Source organism: Dermacentor albipictus, chromosome 10, assembly GCF_038994185.2.
Source record: "Dermacentor albipictus isolate Rhodes 1998 colony chromosome 10, USDA_Dalb.pri_finalv2, whole genome shotgun sequence".
NCBI lineage: Eukaryota > Metazoa > Arthropoda > Arachnida > Ixodida > Ixodidae > Dermacentor > Dermacentor albipictus.
The window spans coordinates 34,807,229-34,831,625 of record NC_091830.1 but is presented as its reverse complement, the minus strand read 5'-3'; the positions used below and the strand labels follow the sequence as shown (position 1 = coordinate 34,831,625).

The 24,397-nt window shown below is 44.2% G+C and overlaps 1 protein-coding gene across 1 annotated transcript in view; it reads right to left on the bottom strand.

Moving 5' to 3' along the window:
* Nucleotides 1-1,888: 1,888 nt before the first annotated feature.
* LOC139051069 (fibronectin-like) overlaps nucleotides 1,889-24,397 on the bottom strand; it is a 34,699-nt gene continuing 12,190 nt past the window's right edge. Inside the window, exons 4-13 of the mRNA XM_070528139.1 lie at nucleotides 23,942-24,217; nucleotides 20,373-20,663; nucleotides 18,081-18,356; nucleotides 15,747-16,046; nucleotides 14,358-14,642; nucleotides 10,042-10,344; nucleotides 7,859-8,122; nucleotides 6,052-6,336; nucleotides 2,896-3,013; nucleotides 1,889-2,045 (exon numbers count right to left, since the gene is read on the bottom strand). Coding sequence (XP_070384240.1) covers nucleotides 2,009-2,045; nucleotides 2,896-3,013; nucleotides 6,052-6,336; nucleotides 7,859-8,122; nucleotides 10,042-10,344; nucleotides 14,358-14,642; nucleotides 15,747-16,046; nucleotides 18,081-18,356; nucleotides 20,373-20,663; nucleotides 23,942-24,217 — 2,435 coding nt within the window. The 3' untranslated portion in view covers nucleotides 1,889-2,008. The remainder of the gene's footprint in view (nucleotides 2,046-2,895; nucleotides 3,014-6,051; nucleotides 6,337-7,858; nucleotides 8,123-10,041; nucleotides 10,345-14,357; nucleotides 14,643-15,746; nucleotides 16,047-18,080; nucleotides 18,357-20,372; nucleotides 20,664-23,941; nucleotides 24,218-24,397) is intronic.

The following is a 24,397-nucleotide window of genomic DNA, read 5'->3' as shown; positions in this document are numbered from 1 at the left end:
CCTTCTTCACTTTTCTGCATATTAGTTAATATTGTTTTTAACCACTAAGTTTCTAAGTTCAATAGTGATTTATTGTAAAATATATAGTAGACCGGGCGCTTCGTATTGCAGTTTGCGCGACTATCATACATACATCTGGATCATGCACTGACAATGTCCAGCTATACAGGATGACGAGTCTAGTTATGTGGTCGTTAACTCTTCTTTTCTTGCCACGCTCGGTTTCTTCCCTAAGGCTTAGCATATTAGGAGGTTAGCATAATACTATTTCTGGGCAACACTTTCAGACATCCCTAAACTACTAAAAAAACCTCATTTAACTAGCTTCAGAACTAAAAAGTATTATGATCTAAAAAAAATGAGCAGGACAGAATTTTACTGCACCGTTTTATACCGCCCCCCCCCCCCCCCCCTGTTTTTTCCTGTTCGTTTAGAGCACCAGCCACTTATTTGGTGAAGTACCTGCAAGCTTAAACTTCGCACTTTTCTGGTTGTGTTACATATGTATGACGTGCCTGAAGCACAAAGCATATTGACCGTTCCGACACAAAGCCTGACGCCCGAGTTGTTGCAATAAATGCAGAATTCAGGAACATGACTTTGTATAACACTGGCAATACAAATTGAAAGCCCAGGTAAAATTAGGCGTTTTAGAAGGCTCAGGAATACAGAAGGAAATCTGCCGTCTGTAGGGAAGAGTTTGCAAAATCCTGGATATATTTTTAGGCCGAACAAAACTTACCTTTATTGCTACCGGACGGCTGGAGAACTCACTGACACAATTTCGCAGACTTTGGTTTATCTGTTTGATGTATCTTTATATACATCTGCAAAGGCTTTGTACAATTCTAGCAGACTCTATAGAAATCACTTGTAAATATAGTGGAATTTGGTTTTTTGAGGTGGATTACCAGAAAAGGCAGATATTACTTGTTTCCTGAGCAAACGCAATATCCAGATGGCTAATTCGAAAAACTATTTTATTACTATTTTATTAATCACTCGTGTTACACAGCAAATTTGTAACGTAGCATTATTGAAGTCATATTCGTTAGCAGCTAAACTAAAGCGATCACCAGCATAACCCATTTCGAGATTTAGGACCTTAAAACTGTACCAGCAGGAAAGATATATGATTTTCTATTCTTTGTCGTCCGCAGTGTCTCTTTCTGGTCGTCTTTGACTTGACTGTTATGTTTTCCCTGGTAGCTTCAAGCTACTTTCGGAGAAAAAAGTTTGCCTGGTAGCGGCATCCCGCAAGCGACTTCAAAGCTGCTACGACTTCGCCAAATTTCAATAATCTTCTTTCTTTTTTCAAGACACGAGGCCTGCGCTGAGTTTTGCTGCCGAAGTTTTGATAAATGTTATAGATATGCCCTTAACACTGCTCCACGTGTATTCTACTGGTTTAGCGGGATATTCTTGCAGTTACGTTCTATGTGCTTGGGGTAACCTCTGTGGCATGAAATAAGTTAGGGACAGGTGCAAGCAACTCCACCGAAGGAAGAACAAGCACTCATACGTGTTTGATCCGCCTCTCCAATCAGTAAGGTGAATATTTGCAAGTGTGTTCTACGGACTTAACTCAACCTATATGGAATAAGATTACGACTACAGTAAGGCGGATGAAGCAGTTGTCCTAACTACCTAGGTGACATTAAAGCTTCTGCTATACGAGGAAGCCTGTTTAGATAACATTAAATAAGGCAAGATCTCGAATGCCTAATTTCTCGCTGAAATGTTTTCCGAAGGATACTTCTTTCCGAAAATGACGCGGAAGACTACGGCGTGTCTCGTAAATAAGCCTCTCGTTTCCTGTAGATGTGTTTACTTGTCGCGCTGACGGCACTAAGTGCTTGTACGTACCCTTGGACTCGAGACGTATCACTACTTTGGTATTCTCTTTATTTACATAATAATATATCACTCAAACACAACCATGCACAAAACACAGCAGTCCACATGCCCGTTCATTTTTCTGTGTCTTGATCTCGGACAAATCTTCCTCTTACATTCCTTCGGCGCTCCTCAGAGGTGTGCGTTCCCTAAGAAGGCAAAAAAAACAAATACACACCTTAATGGGAAGATTAATGACGAAGTGTACGAAGCACTTATTTAAAGAAGCGCTGCACTTTTGTAAAGAGATATATTCATTCTTGCATGGCTAACGGAATGAGTCCTCAAAAGTTCATACCATATATCTGAGCCTGAGTACGACCAGACCCACGTGGCAAGTCAGCTAGGGCCAAAGTTCAATACGTACTGGTAGTACGTCGCCCAACGATGCCCTGGGGTTGCCACTATAACCAAGCATTCTCTCATGTGTAATTCAATGAGTCCTCAAAAGTTCATACCATATATCTAAGCCTGGGTACGACCAGACCTAAGCGGCTGTCAGCTCGGGCCAACGTTCGATACGTATTGGCAGTTCCTGGCCGAATGATGGCCTAGGGTTACCGCTATAACAAAGCATTCTGTCATGGGTAACGCAATGAATCCTCAAAAGTTCATACTTATATATAAGCGTGGGTACGACCCGGAATGAACTACACATGTGATACACTCTTAATCGCAATCTCCTTCAGTTCCAGCTGTAAGTCTTTGCTCTAAGTCAGCTGTGAGTTTTTGAAGATGTTCTTTTACCTTTTGATCTATGTAAGCGTAACAACGTTTCACCTAAATTGACAAAGTACTTATAAAGTTTCTTTACCGACATCAGAGGATGAGTACATTAAACAGTACGCCATACATTTTACCTTTTGACCTATGTAAGCGTAACAACGTTTCACCTAAATTGACAAAGTACTTATAAAGTTTCTTTACCGACATCAGAGGATGAGTACATTAAACAGTACGCCATACATTTGAACATTTTTATGTTCGCGTAAAACTTACCCTGTCCTTTTCTGGAACTTCTTGTACAGGAAGTAAGACGCGACGGCAACAATCAGAATGAGCGGAATGAGAACCGCCAAGACAATTGTGGCTGTTGAGACGCCTTGGCCACTGGGTGCTGAAATCAAATAAAAAGATATCAATATCACGCATTGCGTAGAACTACCCAGAGAATTTGTTCATTCATTTTCCTAATTAGACAAATTCAAGGCCAATCAGGCCACTTTTACAAAGACAAGTGTATATCAAGCGTGATGCACAGGTGTCAGAGGAATGAATGAACATGAACTATTTGTGAACGCCCAACCAAATGTGGGAAAACAACATCTGCTATAGGAGCAGCCACAAATCATAGAAAGTGGCTTTCACTTGCAGTGTTGAACATCGATAAATGAGTAATTAAACTGTTGGATGCGGAAAGTGTTTTATTTATTCGCAGTTAATCGAACGCCGGCCGCTAATAAGCTATTTGTGCTGAAAAAAGAAAGGTCAGCATTCTAGAGTCGCTATGTCATGTTTTTTGCCGACGTTATGTCTACCGCTTATAAGAAAACTTCCTGCCTTTGTTCCTTCCTCTATGCTTTCATTTATCGATTCAGAATTTATACCGAAGTTGTTCACGGCAGTTCATCTGACATAATCGTATATGAAATAGTTGAATAAAAATAACCTACAGGAGAAAATTCGGTTGGCATAGAATATAAATTGGTAAGTCTTCTGCACCTTTCTGTAGCCGAATTTCAGATTTTGCATGCATACATCTAACATGAATGTCCCACACTTTCGCGCTTACCAGAAGTGTGCGGATTAAACCATCGGGAAAGTCACCATATGGCTGATTGGTGACATTTGAATACGTTGATGATCAGCTAGACATGTAATGGCTACATGCTGTCCCTGTACAGTCAATCCACTTTTCTTTGAATTCGGGCGATAATATTGCCGAGAACGTGCTGTTACATCGGTGCTTCTGAATATACTTAATACGGCGCATTTACCGTTATGATGACAAAAGGCTTACTGAGATAGTGTTCATATCCGCGATCCTAGTCAACCTAGACGCCAGCTTGAAGTATTTTGAATAAAATGCAAGCTTTGCTATCCTTGCAATTCAGTGCTTGAATGTAGCCGGCTTAGGTGCACTAAGACGCACTTAACTGTCGGCTCGATCCCCACGATTTTTGCATTGGCTTGTGAAATTGTGTAATAGAAATACGAGCCACAAATCTCTGGTCACTAATAAAGTGGAAAACTTACTTGATGCTTCGGAAACAATATAGGTTCCTTCGACAGAATGTAGGTGACATAAGGTCGTCATAAGTTTAAGTTTGTCTAAACTTAAGTAACTGTACAACTAGTTTTGACGTCACATTTTTTTCATGTATGCATCCTGACCAGGTATATTTTAGTACAACGTTTGACTATGGGAGTAAATACTTAGCCTACATTTGACAAGGCTTTACACTTAGCTACTTCGCATGAATTCAAGGTGATAAATAGCGCTGCAATTTACGACAAGTACACAAGAAGCAATGACACGACGGAAGTACTGACTCTCCGCTCATTTATTTAAAAAAGACGATAAAGACAAACATGCTCGAAGTAACTGTGCAATATTCGCTCTGGCTACACTCTAAAAACAGTTGCACCTTTTGGGGTGTATATTTGCACACACAACAATAATCGTCATCTCTCTTGCCCGCATTTCCTATCTTTAACGCTGTGAGCCCCGTACTTCCTAGTCAGGAACGGTATACGCATTATCAGCATGACAGAGCATTCTCGACAGGAAAGTAACGAGCACAGCATTTTCAAGAAAGGAAATGCGAGCAAGACAGATGCCGATGGTTGTGTTGCAAATATACGCCCCAAAAGGTGTAAACTTTTTTTAGAGTGTAATGACCGGAGAGTCCCCCAAACCGTTTTCTATAATAGCGCTTTAAAACTTTTTGGGGAGCCCACTTGTGTAAACATTCTCCGATATTTAGTCCCCATCGAAGCATGAAAGTTTTTTTCCATGTTTTCCTTCTTTTTTTAATTCGTGTATGAGTTCATTTCATCAGTAAACGAAATGGTATTCGGCACTTTCGTCATTGTGTTTTTCTGCTTTCCTTTCCTCAATTTCTGGGATGATTTACTAGTCTAGACGTCTTACGTGCATGGTCGTAATTGAATGAATTTCATAAGTAACTGCTGCTTCCACAGAAACAAGTAGCGCGCAGTAAGCATTAAAATGACTTTCAAAACTCAAAATTGCGGAATAGATAAAAACTCTAAATGGACCTTGAGTTGAACATCATGCAAGCGGACACAATCGCACCCCGTTTTACATCAGGTGAAAATGACTCCATTCATGTGAAAAATACAACTACACTCTAAACTCCCATTCCTAAACTTTGTCGTTACGTGAATTCCGTTTTCATGGCGTACACATAGGGCATCTTATAGTAATAGAGTACCTTCATGGATGCGGACCCTATTTCTCGTGAATGTTTTCACTGCTATTCTTTTGTTTCACTGCAGACTCAAGTAGCTAATATTCCCGACATGTTTCCTGATACGTTTCCGTACAATCAAGCAGCTTCAAGCTATTTGAAGATTATGTATTAGCCAATATGCGCCGTATGCGACGTGTACTGTAACATGTGAGCTATCCTATTAGTAAATGTCTGCCATTAGTAAATTCTGCCATTAGTATTAGTAAATGGTTCCCGGCCATGGTGTCCACTTTTCGGAAATATTGGACTAAAAGGACTCATTTGTCCTAAACTTTAGCTGCGAGAAAGAACTTTATACGATGAACATTTTACACATCCCAACACTACGCAAGTTGGCACAGGTTAGGTGATTCTTGAGAATAACATTGTCTACCAATCAATCAATCTGTAAGCCTGATGTTCTTATAGTTAAAAGATCGACGAAAACTAGGCTAGCCAGGTGGCATATTAAAAAAATACAAAGCTTCAGGTCGCGTACCAAATCGAAAGCTAATGGAGGTTTAGGAATAACACGACCTTGTACACTATCCCCGAAGCCTGATATGCTCGTTTTTTCCAAGAACCCTTTGAGAATTTGCCAATTTACTGTGATTTCCCGCTTTTTAAGATTTCGCCCTTATTTCAATATTTAGAAAAATTGAAAAGCTGTGCCACCTACTTTCCGCTTGCGTGGTGGCCTGGAGCGTAGTACGGTTTCCGCGCTTGATGACTGACTCCGCCTCGTTGAATGCATACACCGACACGTCATACGAGGTGCCAGGAGCAAGCTTCGTGCAATTATAGTGCAGATCCGTGGTGACCGCGTCAATATAGCTGTCTCCATGGCTGAAGCTCACGTTGTAACCGCTCAGTGGGCCATTCAGGACCTTCGGTTTTTCCCACTGCACCAGCATCCAGTGTGTACCGGCTTCCGGGGCTTTGAGGTCCAGTGGCTCCGACGGCGCTGAAAGACGTACGGCATTCTTCGGTCTTTCTAATTCCCTGTGACTGATGACAACTTAACGGCTCGTTTTGCCAACAAGTTCAGGGAAGTAATATATGCGAAAATACTTTAAGATTCAGCCAAATGATGCTTGTCGCCTTGTACAGAAGTGTCGTTTTAATCACAGCGACGACAACCTGCCTGCCGTAGCGACAGCAGTCCTGACATATAGGAGGAATGAACGAGGTGCTCTGTGGGGATCCATGTTTTGTTATTCACAGCCTTAGAAGACGTAGACAATGGAACAAAAGAACGCATACAGTACGTTAACTGCTATGTTTAATTTAAATGTATATATAATCAGGTGAGAGGAAATGAAAGTGTACAGAACATTAACTTCAAGCAGAGGTAGACTGATGCCGTATCCGCCGCATTACACGCGCGCTGCTTTGCCAATAAGAATACGATGGCGGCCATTCTATCAAAGAGATTCGAGGGTAGTTGCGTACAAGATTACCTATTGATCTTAGGCACAGGAATATGGCCAATAAACCACCATATGCTTTCTCATAACAAAGATACTACAAAATTCGAGACCTCCGCCAAGCAATGTGGAAAAGACAAGAGTACCCGCTGGGGCTTCATATTCTGTTAGTCACAAACATACAATTATTATATCTAGATAGGAATTTTTGTTCTTGCTTTCTTTCAATTTAACTTATTCGACATATTGACTGCCTCATATAAAATGCCTATATCTCAATCTTCAGATTACGTATCGTAACATCCTCAACTACTAAACAATTGCTCCGGGTTTCATCCTCACGCATACGTTATTACGCCAGAAAGAAATCTCCCCAAATGTTGCGACACCCTGAATAGCTTGTTTCGAAAACATATCAGTCCAGAAATAATGCTTTTCAGTCATCACCATTGTGTAAGAGCGCGTCCTTTCATTAACATCTTTAACAGCTACTGGTGTGCCAGGATTGTTGGAATTAATAAAAAAAAGTGCAGTAGCAAAACAGAAAGATATTGAGTGCACACATAAGACGCTTTTTCTCAGTCCTAATGCTCATCCATTGTATTTTCTTCCATGTGCGCTGCATTTACCTAAACCTTAGAACGTGCCTTGTGAAGCCATGAGAGCCACATTCCGGGCAAGTTGGTCATCCGTTACTCAAGTAATATTGCGCACCAAAAGCACGACACGGACGTAAGGTGCGTCTGCGCTTGGCGTGTCCTCTTCTCTTACGTCCGTGTCGTTTTTTTTGTTGCACAATATTACTTGAGTTGTGAAACTGGTCTCGAAACATCCATTCATCATCTGGCTAGACACCGTTTCATAACTTGTTTCATGACAGCCGTTTCACGACACCATTTACTGACTGCCAGTTAGCAAGGCCACCGGACCACAAAAGAGATAAGAACCACCAGTGCTTATGTAACATGTGCACGGGGAATTCCAAGAAAAAAACATATGCTTCGTTTTTTTTTTGTCACCTATACAACTGATCTGTGGTACAAACACCATTTTTCTCACCTGCAAAGTCCGTTTTGAATTCGAAACTCCTACTCTGCCCGCAGCTTGTTTTGCTAGTACAGGAAGCAACACCAACATGGTACTCCTTCCATGGTTCCAAGTGCTCGATTGTGATGTGCGACTGGTTGGTCTCGTACGATGGCTGCTTGTCGACTGTGATGCTGAAGCCAGTGATGTTGTATCTTGGGTCGTGAGGTTCCTCCCATGAGAGTTCGACACTGTTTTCTTTTACGTCTTGCGTTTTCGGACGTGGAGGTACGGGGCCTGCAATAAACATGGATAATTACTGGTCAGGTTCCCCGTGAATCTTGTTGGAACTAATTTTACTTGCACAGTTGTCACCCCAATTCTTTTTCAGTGCAAATACAAATTTCAGATATAGCTGTTTACTCGAAATGTATGTTTGGTACCCACATTTCATACGTATTCTCTGTAATCATAATACCACTACTGTTGGGCGAAACTGGCCAGCGGCATTGGCAGATAAATAAACAAGTAAATGTCAGGCTGTGCGCGGCACTCACGGAGACATGTCGATGAAAAATTGTGTAGAAACCGTCGAGGATGAGTGCTTATATAATAGAATCGGCAAACACTTGTACACAGACATTCGATTACATAAAGGAGTGGTGCGCTTGAAATCATATTTGTCGCATTGAGGATGTTTAGGTAGCGCTTGCTCGAGACCAATCTGCGCATTTGTAGCGGTAGCATAGCTTGTATATATATATATATATATATATATATATATATATATACATATATATATATATATATATATATATATATATATATATATATATATATATATATATATGTGTGTGTGTGTGTGTGTGTGAGTGTATGTGTGTGTGTGTTTGTGTGTGTGTGTGTGTGTGTGTGTGTGTGTGTGTGTGTGTGTGTGTGTGTGTGTGTGTGTGTGTGTGTGTGTGTGTGTGTGTGTGTGTGTGTGTGTGTGTGTGTGTGTGTGTGTGTGTGTGTGTGTGTGTGTGTGTGTGTGTGTGTGTGTGTGTGTGTGTGTGTGTGTGTGTGTGTGTGTGTGTGTGTGTGTGTGTGTGTGTGTGTGTGTGTGTGTGTGTGTGTGTGTGTGTGTGTGTGTGTGTGTGTGTGTGTGTGTGTGTGTGTGTGTGTGTGTGTGTGTGTGTGTGTGTGTGTGTGTGTGTGTGTGTGCGTGCCATGTGAGCTGCAAACCTTCGGGTGTCCCAAAGCTATCGCGCGAGGTTCTGTTGCGTCGCAAAGATAGTTGAGTTTCGACGACGGTGAAATTTAGTCAACCACTGACTGCGAGCTACGAACCACAAACACGCGCGGGAGCCAAAGAGAGCAATTCCCTTTATAACTGGTCTTCACTTGCCCGACTCATTTTCACTGCTTTTCAGATCTTTGATCAGAAACGTGGGTCTTATACATAGGAAAGTATGATCCAGTGTTTAAAAATATCTTCGCTTTCATACTTTTGTGTATAGCATTGCTTAACTTTCTTCGCTAAGATTCCAAGGAACAACAAAAAAACTGATCAGTTTCTCGTTTCGCATTTTGAAAGGAATATATTGATTAAATGATTCATTCATTGGTTTTAAAATTCCGAAGGAATACTGGAGACACCATGGTGGCCTCCAGTATTTGAATATGGCTAGTAGACAAGGGGTTAAAGAAAGAAGGAGACTCGATGGTGGTCAACACTGGGTGAGCAAGGAAAGCTTCAGGCCGGTGTCAACGTTCCCAGCACAAGTTCCTTTGCCAAAACGTTAGCTCCAGCCTTAGGCTCCCCTTTTTCATCCGCTGCTGATTGCTACCACTGATAAACTAGTAGTAGTAACTTGAACAACCCAAAGCTCTTTAACGTGCACTTAAATTGAATTACACAGGCGTTTTTTTTGCATTATACCGATCATAATGCGGCTGCCGTGAATGAAAATCCGACTCTCGATTTAGGGCTTGGCCGTGCAATGCAAAAGCCACTCAGTCACTGTGTCGAATTTTAAATACTTGAACTCTCGTTATACTTGATTTGTAGTTTAAAGCCCCACGCAACTAAACCTGCGTCCACGGTGGTAATTTTGTATAGCAATTCGTTGTATACTTTTTCTTTTTAGTACAAACTTAGCATTAGTTTGAATTAAAAGGCTACTAGTCAATAATACCTAACTATCGTTTAACGGGAACTTTTTTATTCAACTTACCTTTGCCAAGCGTTTCGAACGAGAGCTCAGATTCCGGGCCATAGATCGTCTGCTTGGTGGATTCGGCCTCGTTGTACGCTGATATAGACACATTGAAAAGGTTGAATTCGTGCTTTAACTTCATCTGCTTTTCAGTCAGATCTCCTGGAACCTCGCTGTATATTGTTTCATTCTCGTCTTCGTTGTAGACACGAATTAGGTAGCCATCAAGGGGTCCATTCGGGTGATCCGGCTTGTCCCACGTCAGGAGAACATCGACTTCCTTTTCAACTGAATAGTTGAAATTGCGCACTTCTGAGGGAGCTGAAATAGAGACAGTGATTCATTAGTGCGTGGAAAAGAAGTTACGCGGTCTCTATATATTAACGCGAGAACGTTAAGGGCCTCGTGTCGGAAAAGTCCGGTGTCAGTGTCGGCGGAGTTGTCCGTAAGCGAAAATTTCCCTATAGATTTCTGCACATGTACATGCTACGCCTTGCTGTAGGACATGTAGCATGTGCAGGTTATACTGTCATACCATGCAATCCCTAAAGTTACTCATACGTTGACTTAAGTTCTTGATAATGTTATTCGTCGGAATTTTTAGAATAACAGCCTACGTACAAATGTCACGAAGCAAAACACCGATAGCGCATACTTGTATGTTAACTCTTCACAGACCTAACATATAAAAGGGCGAAATAACAAAAGGAACCTGATAATGCAACTTTTTTTGGCGCGGCTGTGCACTGCCTTCGGGATGGGCCACGCAAGAGGCCGCGTTGCTACCAGAAACGGCTACCATCGCGCATAGAGCTCACAGCCAGCGTTTCCCGGTAAACAATAGGCTACATGAACTGTGCTTGCCGGGAAGCGTGAGAAGCAGTCAGCGATCTGTGAATGCTATATCCTTTCCTTCTTAAGGGCGAAGCTTAAGTGTCCTCCAATTTTTTCGCCACAGTTGTCAAAATACTAATATCAACATAGCTGGTAAAAATTCGATATGACGTTTACGCGAAATCTGCAGAATCTTTCTTAAATCGTAGAAGTGTCTGTTCCCTGCAATGATAATGCTAGCGTGTCTGGCTGCACAAACGTGCACGCGTTAGGTCTCACCTGAAAATCATTACCTCCATCTGGAGCAATATGCTAAAAGCACACACCCACACACACACACACACACACACACACACACGCACACACACACCACACACACACACACACACACACACACACACACACACACATATATATATATATATATATATATATATATATATATTCAGCCTATTTTATGTCCACTGCAGGACAAAGGCCTCTCCCTGCAATCTCCAATTAGCCCTGTCCTGCGCCAACCGATGCTAAGTAGCACCCGCTAATTTCCTCATTTCGTCACACCACGTAGTCTTCTGCGATCCTCTACTGCGCTTCCTTGCTGTTGGTACCCATTCTGTGCCCCTAATGGTCTAACGGTTAATTATTTTCAGCTTTGTAGACGGAAGTTTCCTCCACGTTTAAGTGTTCAAAGCTACGTCGCCGCTTTTAGCATGTTCTGCCAAAAATGTAACTGGTTACATGTAACTGGTTACGGAAAAAAATTGATTGAATTAGGGTTAGTGTTACAAAGTATTCGTTAAACTTTAACATAACCTAAAAACTTAGCTGAAAACAACTATGTAATCACATGTAATTTGTTACGTAGTACAAGTCTACAACTAATCTGCCATTCTACGCACTGCTTGACATTCGTAGCACGGCACTTGACACCAAACCTGCTTGCCGCATACCGAGCCCCCGTATTCTGCAAAGTTTGAAGCCGTTTTGACTTTTGAGGCTCCACAAACTGTCGTTGTAAAGCTTAAACTTTGCTTACCGGCGACTTCAGTGACGTTGTGCACAAACGCTGGCAGGCGGCACAACGTGTCTCGGCAGTTTTTGACGGAGACGTTGTAATGCGTCCACGGAAGAAATCCAGTGGAGGCCTTACAAACTTTAACGTAGCCTAAAGACTTAGTTCATTACAACTATGGAATCACATGCAATTCGTTACGTAGTACAAGTCTACAACTAATCTCCCATTCTACGCACTGCTTGACATTCGTAGCGCTGCACTCGACACCAAACCTGCTTGACGCATACCGAGCCCTCGTATTCTGCACAGTCTCAAGCCGTTAAGAGTTTTGAGGCTGCCAAAACTATCGTCGTAAAGTTAAAACTTCGCTTACCGGCGACTTCAGTGACGTTGTGCACAAACGCTGGCAGGCGGCACAACGTGTCTCGGCAGTTTTTGACGGAGACGTTGTAATGCGTCCACGGAAGAAATCCAGTGGAGGCCTTACAAACTTTAACGTAGCCTAAAGACTTAGTTCATTACAACTATGGAATCACATGCAATTCGTTACGTAGTACAAGTCTACAACTAATCTCCCATTCTACGCACTGCTTGACATTCGTAGCGCTGCACTCGACACCAAACCTGCTTGACGCATACCGAGCCCTCGTATTCTGCACAGTCTCAAGCCGTTAAGAGTTTTGAGGCTGCCAAAACTATCGTCGTAAAGTTAAAACTTCGCTTACCGGCGACTTCAGTGACGTTGTGCACAAACGCTGGCAGGCCGCAGAACGTGTCTCGGCAGTTTTTGACGGAGACGTTGTAATGCGTCCACGGAAGAAGTCCAATGGACGCATTACAAACTTTAACGTAGCCTAAATACTTAGTTCATTACAACTATGGAATCACATGCAATTCGTTACGTAGTACAAGTCTACAACTAATCTCCCATTCTACGCACTGCTTGACATTCGTAGCGCTGCACTCGACACCAAACCTGCTTGACGCATACCGAGCCCTCGTATTCTGCACAGTCTCAAGCCGTTAAGAGTTTTGAGGCTGCCAAAACTATCGTCGTAAAGTTTAAAATTTGCTTACCGGCGACTTCAGTGACGTTGTGCACAAACGCTGGCAGGCCGCAGAACGTGTCTCGGCAGTTTTTGACGGAGACGTTGTAATGCGTCCACGGAAGAAATCCAGTGGAGGCCTTACAAACTTTAACGTAGCCTAAAGACTTAGCTCATTACAACTATGGAATCACATGCAATTCGTTACGTAGTACAAGTCTACAACTAATCTCCCATTCTACGCACTGCTTGACATTCGTAGCGCTGCACTCGACACCAAACCTGCTTGACGCATACCGAGCCCTCGTATTCTGCACAGTCTCAAGCCGTTAAGAGTTTTGAGGCTGCCAAAACTATCGTCGTAAAGTTAAAACTTCGCTTACCGGCGACTTCAGTGACGTTGTGCACAAACGCTGGCAGGCCGCAGAACGTGTCTCGGCAGTTTTTGACGGAGACGTTGTAATGCGTCCACGGAAGAAGTCCAATGGACGCATTACAAACTTTAACGTAGCCTAAATACTTAGTTCATTACAACTATGGAATCACATGCAATTCGTTACGTAGTACAAGTCTACAACTAATCTCCCATTCTACGCACTGCTTGACATTCGTAGCGCTGCACTCGACACCAAACCTGCTTGACGCATACCGAGCCCTCGTATTCTGCACAGTCTCAAGCCGTTAAGAGTTTTGAGGCTGCCAAAACTATCGTCGTAAAGTTTAAAATTTGCTTACCGGCGACTTCAGTGACGTTGTGCACAAACGCTGGCAGGCCGCAGAACGTGTCTCGGCAGTTTTTGACGGAGACGTTGTAATGCGTCCACGGAAGAAGTCCAATGGACGCATTACAAACTTTAACGTAGCCTAAATACTTAGTTCATTACAACTATGGAATCACATGCAATTCGTTACGTAGTATAAGTCTACAGCTAATGTCCCACTCTACGCACTGCTTGACATTCGTAGCGCTGCACTTGACACCAAACCTGATTGATGCATACCGAGCACCCATATTCTGCACAGTCTCAAGCCATTAAGAGTTTTGAGGCTGCCAAAACTATCGTCGTAAAGTTTAAAATTTGCTTACCGGCGACTTCAGTGACGTTGTGCACAAACGCTGGCAGGCCGCAGAACGTGTCCCGGCAGTTTTTGACGGAGACGTTGTAATGTGTCCACGGAAGGAGTCCAGTGGGCGCATTACAAACTTTAACGTAGCCTAAAGACTTAGTTGATTACAGCTATGTAATCACATGTAGACTTGTACAACGTAACAAATTACAACTAATGTCCCATTCTACGCACTGCTTGACATTCGTAGCACTGCACTCGACTCCAAACTTGCTTGACGCATACCGAGCACCCGTATTCTGCACAGTCTCAAGCCATTTAGACTTTGGAGGCTGCCGAAACTATCGTCGTAAAGTTTAAACTTTGCTTACCGGCGACTTCAGTGACATTGTGCGCAAACGCGGGTAGGCCGCAGAACGTGTCTCGGCAGTTTTTGACGGAGACGTTGTAATGCGTCCACGGAAGAAGTCCCGTCACGGCGTGCGTCACAGTGCCGTTGTGCGGCTCATCGTAGTCGCCAAAGCTCTCTTGCTCTTGCTCCCACTGGCCTTCCGGTGTGGCCACGATCTCCCACTTCGTGGCGTTTGGATCGGCTGACCAGCTGAAAGTGAAGCTGGTGGCGTTGCGCTCCACGAGAGTTAGGTTTTTCGGAGACGCTGCGAAGGAAAAGCAGCAGAGGTTTTCAAAACAGCACTTTACAAGTCAGCGCAGATCATTTTTTCTCTATATTGTATTTTTTTTTCAGGCACGTTGACAGTACTCAGCTGACAAAGATAACTCTCCTGAAGCAGGTTTTTCGGAGACGCTTCAGACGAAAAGTACTAGAGGTTATCAAAACAGCACTTCACAAGACCGCGCAGATTATTTTTGCTTTATATTGTATCTTTTCAGGCATGTTGACAGTACCTAGCTGACAAACATAACTCTCCTGAAGCAGGTTTTTCGGAGACGCTGCGAAAGAAAAGTACTAGAGGTTTTCGAAACAGCACTTTACAAGACCGCGCCGATTATTTTTGCTCTATATTCTATTTTTCAGGCACGTTGACAGTACCTAACTGACAAACCTAACTCTGGTGGAGCGTTGCGCTCCATGAGAGTTAGCTTTTTGCGAGGCGCTGCAAGAGTGCTTCAGATTTTCTAAACAGCACTTTACAAGTCCGCGCAGATTATTTTTGCTCTATATTGCATTTTTTTTTCGGGCACGTTGACAGTACCAGATTTAGGACAGCCATATCTAAGCGATGCTCTGCACTCAGTCTAAAAGAAATATCTGTGAACCAGTAGAGAATTTTCATTTATTGCTCAGTTTTGTATACTTCAATTCTGCCACAATGAGGATGTTTTTCTTTGCAGTTTCAGTCTTTAAATGTCGATTCGCCGTTTGTTGCTTTCGTAAATGAGCGATGCAGCTACTTGCCTGAAAAAGTACACAGTAAGTGCAAGAGTTCGCCGGCCACATGATATGAGAAAAAACTGAGTATTTCCGCAGAATGGTACAGCCTGTACAGTATGTGGGAGCAACACAATGCCGGTCGGGTTACCTGGCTTCTGTTTTATTTGATACACTATTACTGGCTACATTCACAAACTACTCGGAAATTCAACAGTTTCTCAGATTATTTAGGCGGTAAATCTTTAACGCCAACTCTACGGGACAAAAAATACGCCAACATTCCTGCGAAGACAAAAAAACCTTAGCCACAAGATTATTCTAGGCGTGGTTGACGTGGTCATTTGTTTAAGCTATTTGATGCACTTACCTATGCCGTTGGTGGAGGCGCTGAAGTTAACTGGAAGCCCATTGACGCGGCCTCCTGTTGCGTTTATGTTGTACGCAAAGACGGAGCAGTTGAAGTCGGCTACAAGTTCATGAAGTTCCAACGTAACCTGATTCAGTGGCTCTCCACCGTGAAAATCTCCAGATTCAGTATAATTTGTTTTAGGGTCATTGCACTTGATGGTGTAACCAGACACTTTGGAACCTTCAGGTGCTTCCCAACTGGCTTGAAGAATGGTGCCATTTTCAACAGTGTGGTGAAAGTTGCGGACTGCGCCCGGACCTACAAGAACGACGAAAAGAAAAACACTCAAGGGAACAATTTTCAGTATCTGAGCAAAGTTCTTATTCTGCGCTCGTAAAACTTCTGTTCTGCATGAGAATGAAATAGCAACCTTAATTAATGTTTGTTGAATACTGAGCAAAATTTTCAAGAAGTGCCACTTTGTAGAATTATAACAAAGATTGCCACGCAGGAAACGACAATCGTTGTTCACTGTAAACACGGCGTGGCTCGTTGCGTATATTGTTGTATATTGTTGTGCGTATATGTATATGCAACAGTGGTTTCCCATTTGCTTGTTAAAGCTATGCATCAAAGCGTAGCGCCTACGTAGGAATCGCGCGGGTAGTGTACGTAACCAACACGTTGGCACACGCCACTGTGTGAGCTAAGTCTTTCATTTCGAAGTCCTTCTTTCAATTTGGCCAAAATTTGCGGTTTTCATGACTTACTAATTGCTCATTGTGCTGCCGTTTCTCGCTTTACCTGAACAAGTTCAACAAAAAGAACAACACCTGATGACGATTTGTATTGACATACTATTTGAAACAGGGCGGCGACAAATAGTCACCTAGCCTGCTTGAACTAATCGCGTTTTCTGCTCGAGCTAATCAGGTCCGACCTAATCACTGATTCGTCCGTGCACACCCTAATGTGCACGATGCGAAACTCCTCAACCGAGAAAACTAGCACGCCCAACTTAGCTTGCTTTTCATTATCTTGCAACGCGTTCTTTACTTGAACACTACATGTGTTGGCCTGAAGTACACGATGGCCTTCCGGCCTGCTTACTTAAACAAAACACTTCATATCGAAGAAACGTACTGAGGAATGTGCATACTAGCTGCAACGTTGCTTTTAAAGGCACAGCAGTCGTTTTAACCAATTGCGCTTGTCGTTTTATGTTCAGTCACGTCAATCGCAGGTGTCCCAAAGGGCTTTGGGAAAATTTTCTATTCAATTCATTTAAATTCACTTTATCGCGTGTTCCAACGACATGAGGTCGTGAGAGAGAAAAGTTGTCATTTGGGCAGGTTGACCGGCTCTCACGCCCCGCATGCATAATAGCTCCTTAGGCAAGTTACAGATCTCCCAGAACACAAAACAGTTATATCAATGTTTAATATTTGTACAAGACAATTAAACACATGAACGTTCTTGTATTTAGATATATATGCACGTTAAAGAACGCCAGGTCGTAAAAATTATTCCAGAGCGCTGCGTATACGCATCTTTCTAGGGCCCAGTTCTGCTCTGTGACTTTGAACCGCATGACTCAAGCAATTGGCCAGTCTTCTCGAAAGTAGTGTGCCCGTGCGCTGCTACAAATGCTTCCTTCAACCGTATAATAGTGCAAAGCTTAGCACTCTTCGCATAGATAACTCGCACCTGACGATACGGACACAGCTTCTCGCCGTGATGTTTCACCAGCATGGCGCTTGGTATGATGTCAGAGTGTCACATACACTGCCGCGGAAGCCTGCTTCCATGGAGGAAGGAAAGCTAATAGCCGGGGCGCCTGCTGTCCTACCAGCTGTGTTGCAGCCGCGTGAGGCGCCCACGGACGCAGCTGCTCACCGTGATGATTCACCATTATGGTGCCTACGGTGACTTAGTGGAAGCCATGGGGGACGGAAAAATATAGGAGGGAGCATTACGTCCCGCAGCCAGCGTTGGCAAGCGAACGCTTCGTGAAGCCACAGTGGTTGCCCCAACATTTGACCTGCTGCGTCGAGATTACGGAGCAAGAATCGGGATTTGCTGAGGCGCTTGGTTCCTAGTAGCTATGCCAGTAATTTATACTCCGTGCGCGCTTGCGCGGCTGCACTGCCTTGGCACTGCTTTCAGAGAGGGAACACTAAAAGCAAACGCACACTTTGCGATCACGTGATCGATCACGTGTTGGGCCACCACTGACCCACCAGATATCGGCTTCGATCGCGTTGCGGTATGCTCCCTCCTCTTTTCTTCCTTCCTCCATGGTGGAAGCTATCTATAGTGTAAGCTATCACGTAGGAATTCGTTACTACTCACGTTCCACAAACGTCGAGGCTGAACGTTCCTGTAGGTGGCCCCGGCATGTTTTGTTCTGCAGTGTCGCCTCTGCCTGAGCGCGGATCCGATACGTAGTGTTGGAACTGAGGCCATCGAAAGTGTGCTTCCGAGGTGCCCCGGGAACGGTGTAGTTCTTGCAAGCCTTTGGCGCGGAACCAACGGTGAACGCTATTCGGCCGTCCCACACCGTGGTCCAAGTAGCAAGTAGAGCAGTTGTGTTCATCCCGATCACCGCTATGTCGTCCAATTCGGGCACTGAAAACGCAGATAGAACACCAGTGCGTTCAGCAAATGGCCTGAATAAAACATTCATAAAACCCTCCACTTCCTTGGAGCACCCCATAATCTTACGGACAAATAAACGCATTTGCTCCAAAAGCTGGTTGCAATTACATTTCAATACGCATACTTCTGTTAACCTAACTAATGATTAAATTAGCGTAACTGCTTGAACGTAACCGCATCGGGGTAGCGGCATGCAGTGAGAATGGCGCTCGCTCGCTCGCCTTCGCATAGTCCTGCTAGACGATGAGTGTAAAAGTGAAAACTTTTGAAAAAAGAAAGTTAGGCACGAACTTAGCACTGCGGTCTATGTAGGCGATACCATAGTGGCAATGTGATGATTGCCACGTTTCTGCAGCTGCGCGCATGTGCGCCATGGGTGACCTTGGTCCTTAATTCATCAAGGTCATGTTACTATATCTGGCATCTCTGGCAATTTGAACGCGATAGCGTTAAGAGCCCCGTGCCGAAGAAAATGCGTGGTCGGCGTCGACGCTGGTATAGACGCCGGTGGCAATGTTCGCTTGAGAAAAATCATCCCGAACCACGCATCCCGATTCACGAAGGCCCTCTGCGTAGCACGTAGGCGTTACTGAACTAATTTAACTTCTCAAAGCAAAATGCGTAAGAAAATTCGTAAACTGCAACTTACATACAACCTACAGACATGATAGCGTCGGATTATAACGTAATTATATGAGAAAACATAATTCTGTAACAGGCAAACCCAAACACAAACCCCTTTTGCAACAGCCGCTTGAGGTCTGTTTTAGTAAGAGCGGCGTGCCCCGCTCGGTTGCTTTCAACACCATCCAGATGGCTCTCGTGTCCGCGCAACCGTGTCAGCAGCGGCGCCCGGCGTGGGGGGTGAGAAAAAAAGAACCAGAAAGCTCACCTTCGAACATAGTGTTCGTCGCCAGCGTTTCCAGGAAAACATTACGGTTACATAAGCTGCAGTTACCGGGAAGCGTAAGACGGAGTCGGGGATCTTTGAATGATGTCACGCTCTACTCTTGAAGGCGAAGCTTAAGCATCCTCCAAATTTTGTTCGCACTGTGAAAGCATGGTAGGTTGAAGTGTGAAGGTAGGTGTAAACCGAGCGTCGGCTTTAGAATGCGTATCAGAAAGCTGCCCAAGGCTCTAACCAAAAGGTCATGATCGAAGGTCTGCTTATCTCACGACAAAGTCGCTCTTTGAGTCATCACGCGCCTGTGTCAGGAGCCAATATTTCGTCTTCGTTTCTCTTAACAGCTAGCGCTTTGAGAAGCTGTGTTAGACTGCATGGCCTTCGGGACCAGGCCACATTATTTGTCAGGCAGACATACGCAAAATGGGTGCAGTCCGCCAGTAATCCAATCGCTTCAGGAAAAGAAAATTGTCAGTTTTGCCGTGAGAGCGATACATTCAAGCCATAAGCAAAGTTCTCGCTCGAAGTGATCGCACGGTGTTCTAACTATGCGCGGGGGCAACGTGTTGGCGGGGTGCAGCTCGCAAGGCAAATCCTGTCGGGCTTAAGTAACAGCGCCCTCGCAGCAACCTGGCGTCCGACAACGCTTGGCGCAAGGAAGAATGCCATCGGTGGTGTTTGCAGGCTTCGCGCTCCTATGGCGCCCGAGATGGGACCGACGGAAACACTCTCGGCGTTAGCGTTCAGTGAAACCTTGTAAATAAATTTAGCTTGACGTTTACAGCCCGTTACACTCAGACAGAAACAAACACAGAGCAGCTCAGCAGGATCAGTAGTGCGGTTAGAGTGTACGCGCACAACGTTCGTGACAGCAGCGGAGGCCGTAACTCTTCCCCTGCTTCGCCGGCGATGCGATTAAGCCTAGTGATGACGTTGCGTCCACTTCGTCGATTTTGCACAAGCGCACTGACGCCAACAGCGGCGCTAACAGCAATGAGGCAGGCGCACCTCAAGGATGCCTACAATCGTTGTCAAAATAAAAATTCGTGGAATGAGCGTACTTAGGCGTTCGAAATACTCACATTCCGGGTAAGAGGTCAGGCTCGTCTCAGCTGGTTCACTGTGCACTTTCTTCTTGGTCAAAGGTCTCTGGTAATAGGACAAGACACTGACATGGTATGTCGCGTTGTGCGCTGACAGCGGGAAAGAGCAACTCAGAGAGGGCTTGTGGACCGTTTCATTCATGCATTTGAGGCCACTGGCGTCACAGAGCCTGGCGACGAAGCCGGTGATCCATTCCTGGTGGTCGTAGGCCCACGTGACGTGAGCTTCGTTGTTGCAGAGTACTTCGACATTGAGGTTCGACGGAGGTTCTGAAAAGAGAGGGCGGCTTTGTTTGGGTGACACACTTCGCAAATGTCACGTTCCCGGCGCGAGAGTGAAACCTGAGGTCACATATACAAGAGGAACAGTACTGAATGGAAGGCGCTGATGGGTACGAGGTCTAGGGTAGGTAGGCAACCACGGTGGCCACATCCCCGCGGCCGAGGAGGGCAAGAAAGAATTAGTTGGGTAGCGTGCATAAGGTTATTATCTTTTTCGATTATTCACAATACCTCAAACACCACTGTTGGAGGTGCTTTCCATAAGGGTTGTGCGAGTTTATAAATTAGCAGAAACAAAATGGTACTTTCGCATGCGCTGTAATCAGTTACCAAAAGTGCAAGAAAAGAAATCAGAAAAATAACATTGGCACATGGATAGCTTAAGAACAAAAGGAGCAAGTCATGAGATTATCACGTATAAAAATATACAAATATTAAATCCTAGGGTACACACAGTGGCGGTACCAAATCGGTAGGCGTGGAAGATGTTAGGTAAAAACGCACATAACTTGGTAAGCACATTAAGACAGGCACGACAAACACATGGCATCACCAATCAAGCGATTCAATGGCAGACCCAAAGTGCACAAGATGAGCATGAACAATGATGCTGGCTTGGAAGATTATTCCAGTCGACATCTGCTTGAGTGAACAAAAAATCAAGAAGGCTGGTTCTCCGCCCATGCGGTGGGTGAACTGCTTTATGGATGAACGAAAGTGAGGCCTTGTTGTTTAAATTGATCAGGAGCTCTCCACTAGCACGATCCTCATAAACCATGTTCTTATATCCGTATTGTAGAATGTTTCACCGCTGAACACTTCACCTCGACTATTTATTGGCATCCCGGTTGAAACAGAGTTCTAGCGAAAAGCAACCTACCTTGCTTTATTTAATTAGGTTTCACTACATTTATTGCCGTCACGCCTTTTGCCTATCTGATCTCGGTCATAGCTCTCGTATTGAAAACTTCCGCATTGCATATTTTACCGTTAGCTACTTTCGCAATGACCGCATTTCTAGCAGTCTCTTCCCTGCTTTTTTTTCACCGATGCTCTAAACGTCTCTTACTTCTCTCCACTGCTGACCAGTTAATATCTCCAGCTTTTTTTGAAACCAAACGTTTCTTGAAGGTGGACATTCTCCACGTATCTAGCTTGGGGAATATCTCAGCCTTGGATTACGATGTGTCGAGTCGTTTACGGGCCTTTCTGGCAACGCACGCATGCCTGATGCTGCAGCACATATGCACTCCATTATGTTTTTTTGTTTTAAGGCAGCCAGCTCAGGCCTCAAAAGGCAGTGAACTACCCTTTGCTTCATCGTGTACGTTTTCCCCTCTAATTTCTTTCTTCCCATTCTTGGAAATCGTTATGGCCGCCTTCTTTCCACATTTTCCACATCCCTGCTCTGTTTCCTCACTTTCTTTTTTGGCGACACCTGGTTGCCTATTTACGCTTTCAGTTGCCCTGTACTTCGTTGCCAACGATCTCGACCTCTTTCTCCAATCTGTGTCTAGGCTTTTAATATATATATATATATATATATATATATATATATATATATATATATATATATATATATATATATATATATATATATATATATATATATATATATAAATGTGTGTGTGTGTGTGTGTGTGTGTGTGTGCGTGCGTGTCTGTGTGTGTGTGTGCCCTTCAGCCGCCCAGTTCTCTTCATCCATGTTCCGCGTAGCCTTTTCTCATGGCTAATTTTCATCAGCGCTTCTCCGACTGCAAAAGAAGCCCAACAAATGTAACCCTGCACTGCCTCATTTGTGGTATTATCGTGGACCTCTTATGCCAGTCAGATCACCGACCTTCGGGGGCAAACAGAATTCATCGTCCGGGGAAGCTTGAGTAGGTTTTGCTTTGTTTATGGGAAACACCCTGTTGTTTATATTGGTTTTGAAAATGACTGGTGTGATCTCCTATTTAATAATAATTCCCTATTTATATCTGCTCAACATAAGGCGTAGGTACATAGTGAGTAAATACCATGTATCACCTGTCACCTCATGGTCGCCACCACTGACGGCATTCCTCTGAAGGAACCATCGTTGTATGTGGAAACGGCTGTAGTTAAATATTACCTAATGTCTTCGCAGAAACACCTTGCATATTCGTCCTCTACCATGTAATTGGTAGATCCATGTAATTTGATTAGAACTACGCTTTTAACTCACTTGTGCTACATTTGTAAGATTCCGTGTAGAATGTATTGTTTGACTTTAATTGTCTCTGCTATATCGTGTTCAAACTTCAGATTCCCTTCCTGGAAAAACCTTGTAAGGGTTACAAAGTAGGAGGAAATAAATGTATAGATTAATAACTAAATAAAATCACTATATTCAGGCCGACACAACGTGTGCAGGGACCACTGCACTGGCTATTAAAGAGGCAGTTTAATAAAATCGGAAATCATCTCCAGTAAGCGCTTCCCCCTTTTAAAAAAAGAAAGCTTTTTTTGTAAAAGAAAACAAACGGAAGTCTAGGGTCCATCTAGTTGTCAAATGTAAAAGAAAAAATGTTCTGTTGAGTTACACACTATGCCGAACTCGCGGACATCATCTTTTTTTAAGTTCGATATGAATAACTTGGATGTAATTGCAATGGCACAAGAAATGAACAGTTCTCCGATATTGTATCCTGTTAAAGTGGTATGCCAAATTAAGTACTGGCGCCAGTTGAACGAAGTGCACAAATGAAATTCTTTTTTTTTTCGTACCTTCCACGCTAACGTTTTAAACAACGAATCCTCACCAAACTAACTCAGACAGCTCTCATTATAATGGTACATTCGGCCGGGATTTTTTTTGTTTTTTTTTTCCGGGGGGGGGGGGGGGTTGCAGGCGCACTGAATCGTATTGCTCTTGATCGAAGCCAGAGGAAGCGTGCCCGAGCCGAACATGCAGCCGCTCCCAGTATGAGGCGGACATAGGAATGACGTCAGCACTTCTGTTGTTCAGAAAGATGACGAAGCAACAGTGTGCACCAGCCGCTGCAACAGCGAATACTGCAGAAGTCACGTGACCGAATCTCCGCCAGATCTCAGCTGGCTCCCCCGTTGAGCGGGAGAGCTCGTCGGGAAAGCTGGAGCTGGGAGCCCCGAACCAGCCAGGCGAATGTGTATTCCGAGTGCTCGATTCTTACGAGCCGAGTGTGACGCGTGCTCCAAGAGTGATCTAGAGTGGTTCGAAACTACCAGCCGAATGGACTATAGTGTAATGGGGCAGCATCCCTCACCCAATTGCAGTGTCGAGGCACTCCTCTTCACAGCAGGACCCCCGCAAGTCCGGTTGTTCAAAGTGATCACTGTTTGAGCGTTCACGTCATAAGCGGTACTGGGTTCGAGGCCCTTGAGCGTCTGTGTTGGAGGCTGTGACGGAACCGTGACGGTCACGCATGGTGCCGTCTCGGAGCAGGCGCTCAGCTTCATGTGATCGCGCCACTCACTCTTCCATTGCACCTTCAGCTCGGTAGGGCTAGTGGCGGTGACAGTGAGATCTTCCACTTTTGGCACTGAAAAACGAAAAATAATTAATTCGCCCACTGAGAGCGAAGACTAAGCGCTAGAGGTGCGAACTGGGAAGCCTCCACCACAAAAACAAAGCCACCATTAAGGCTGCACTGTGTATACCACTGAATCAAACAAGAAAGGACATCAAAATGTCAACACCTGTTCGCTGATCCCTATAGCGA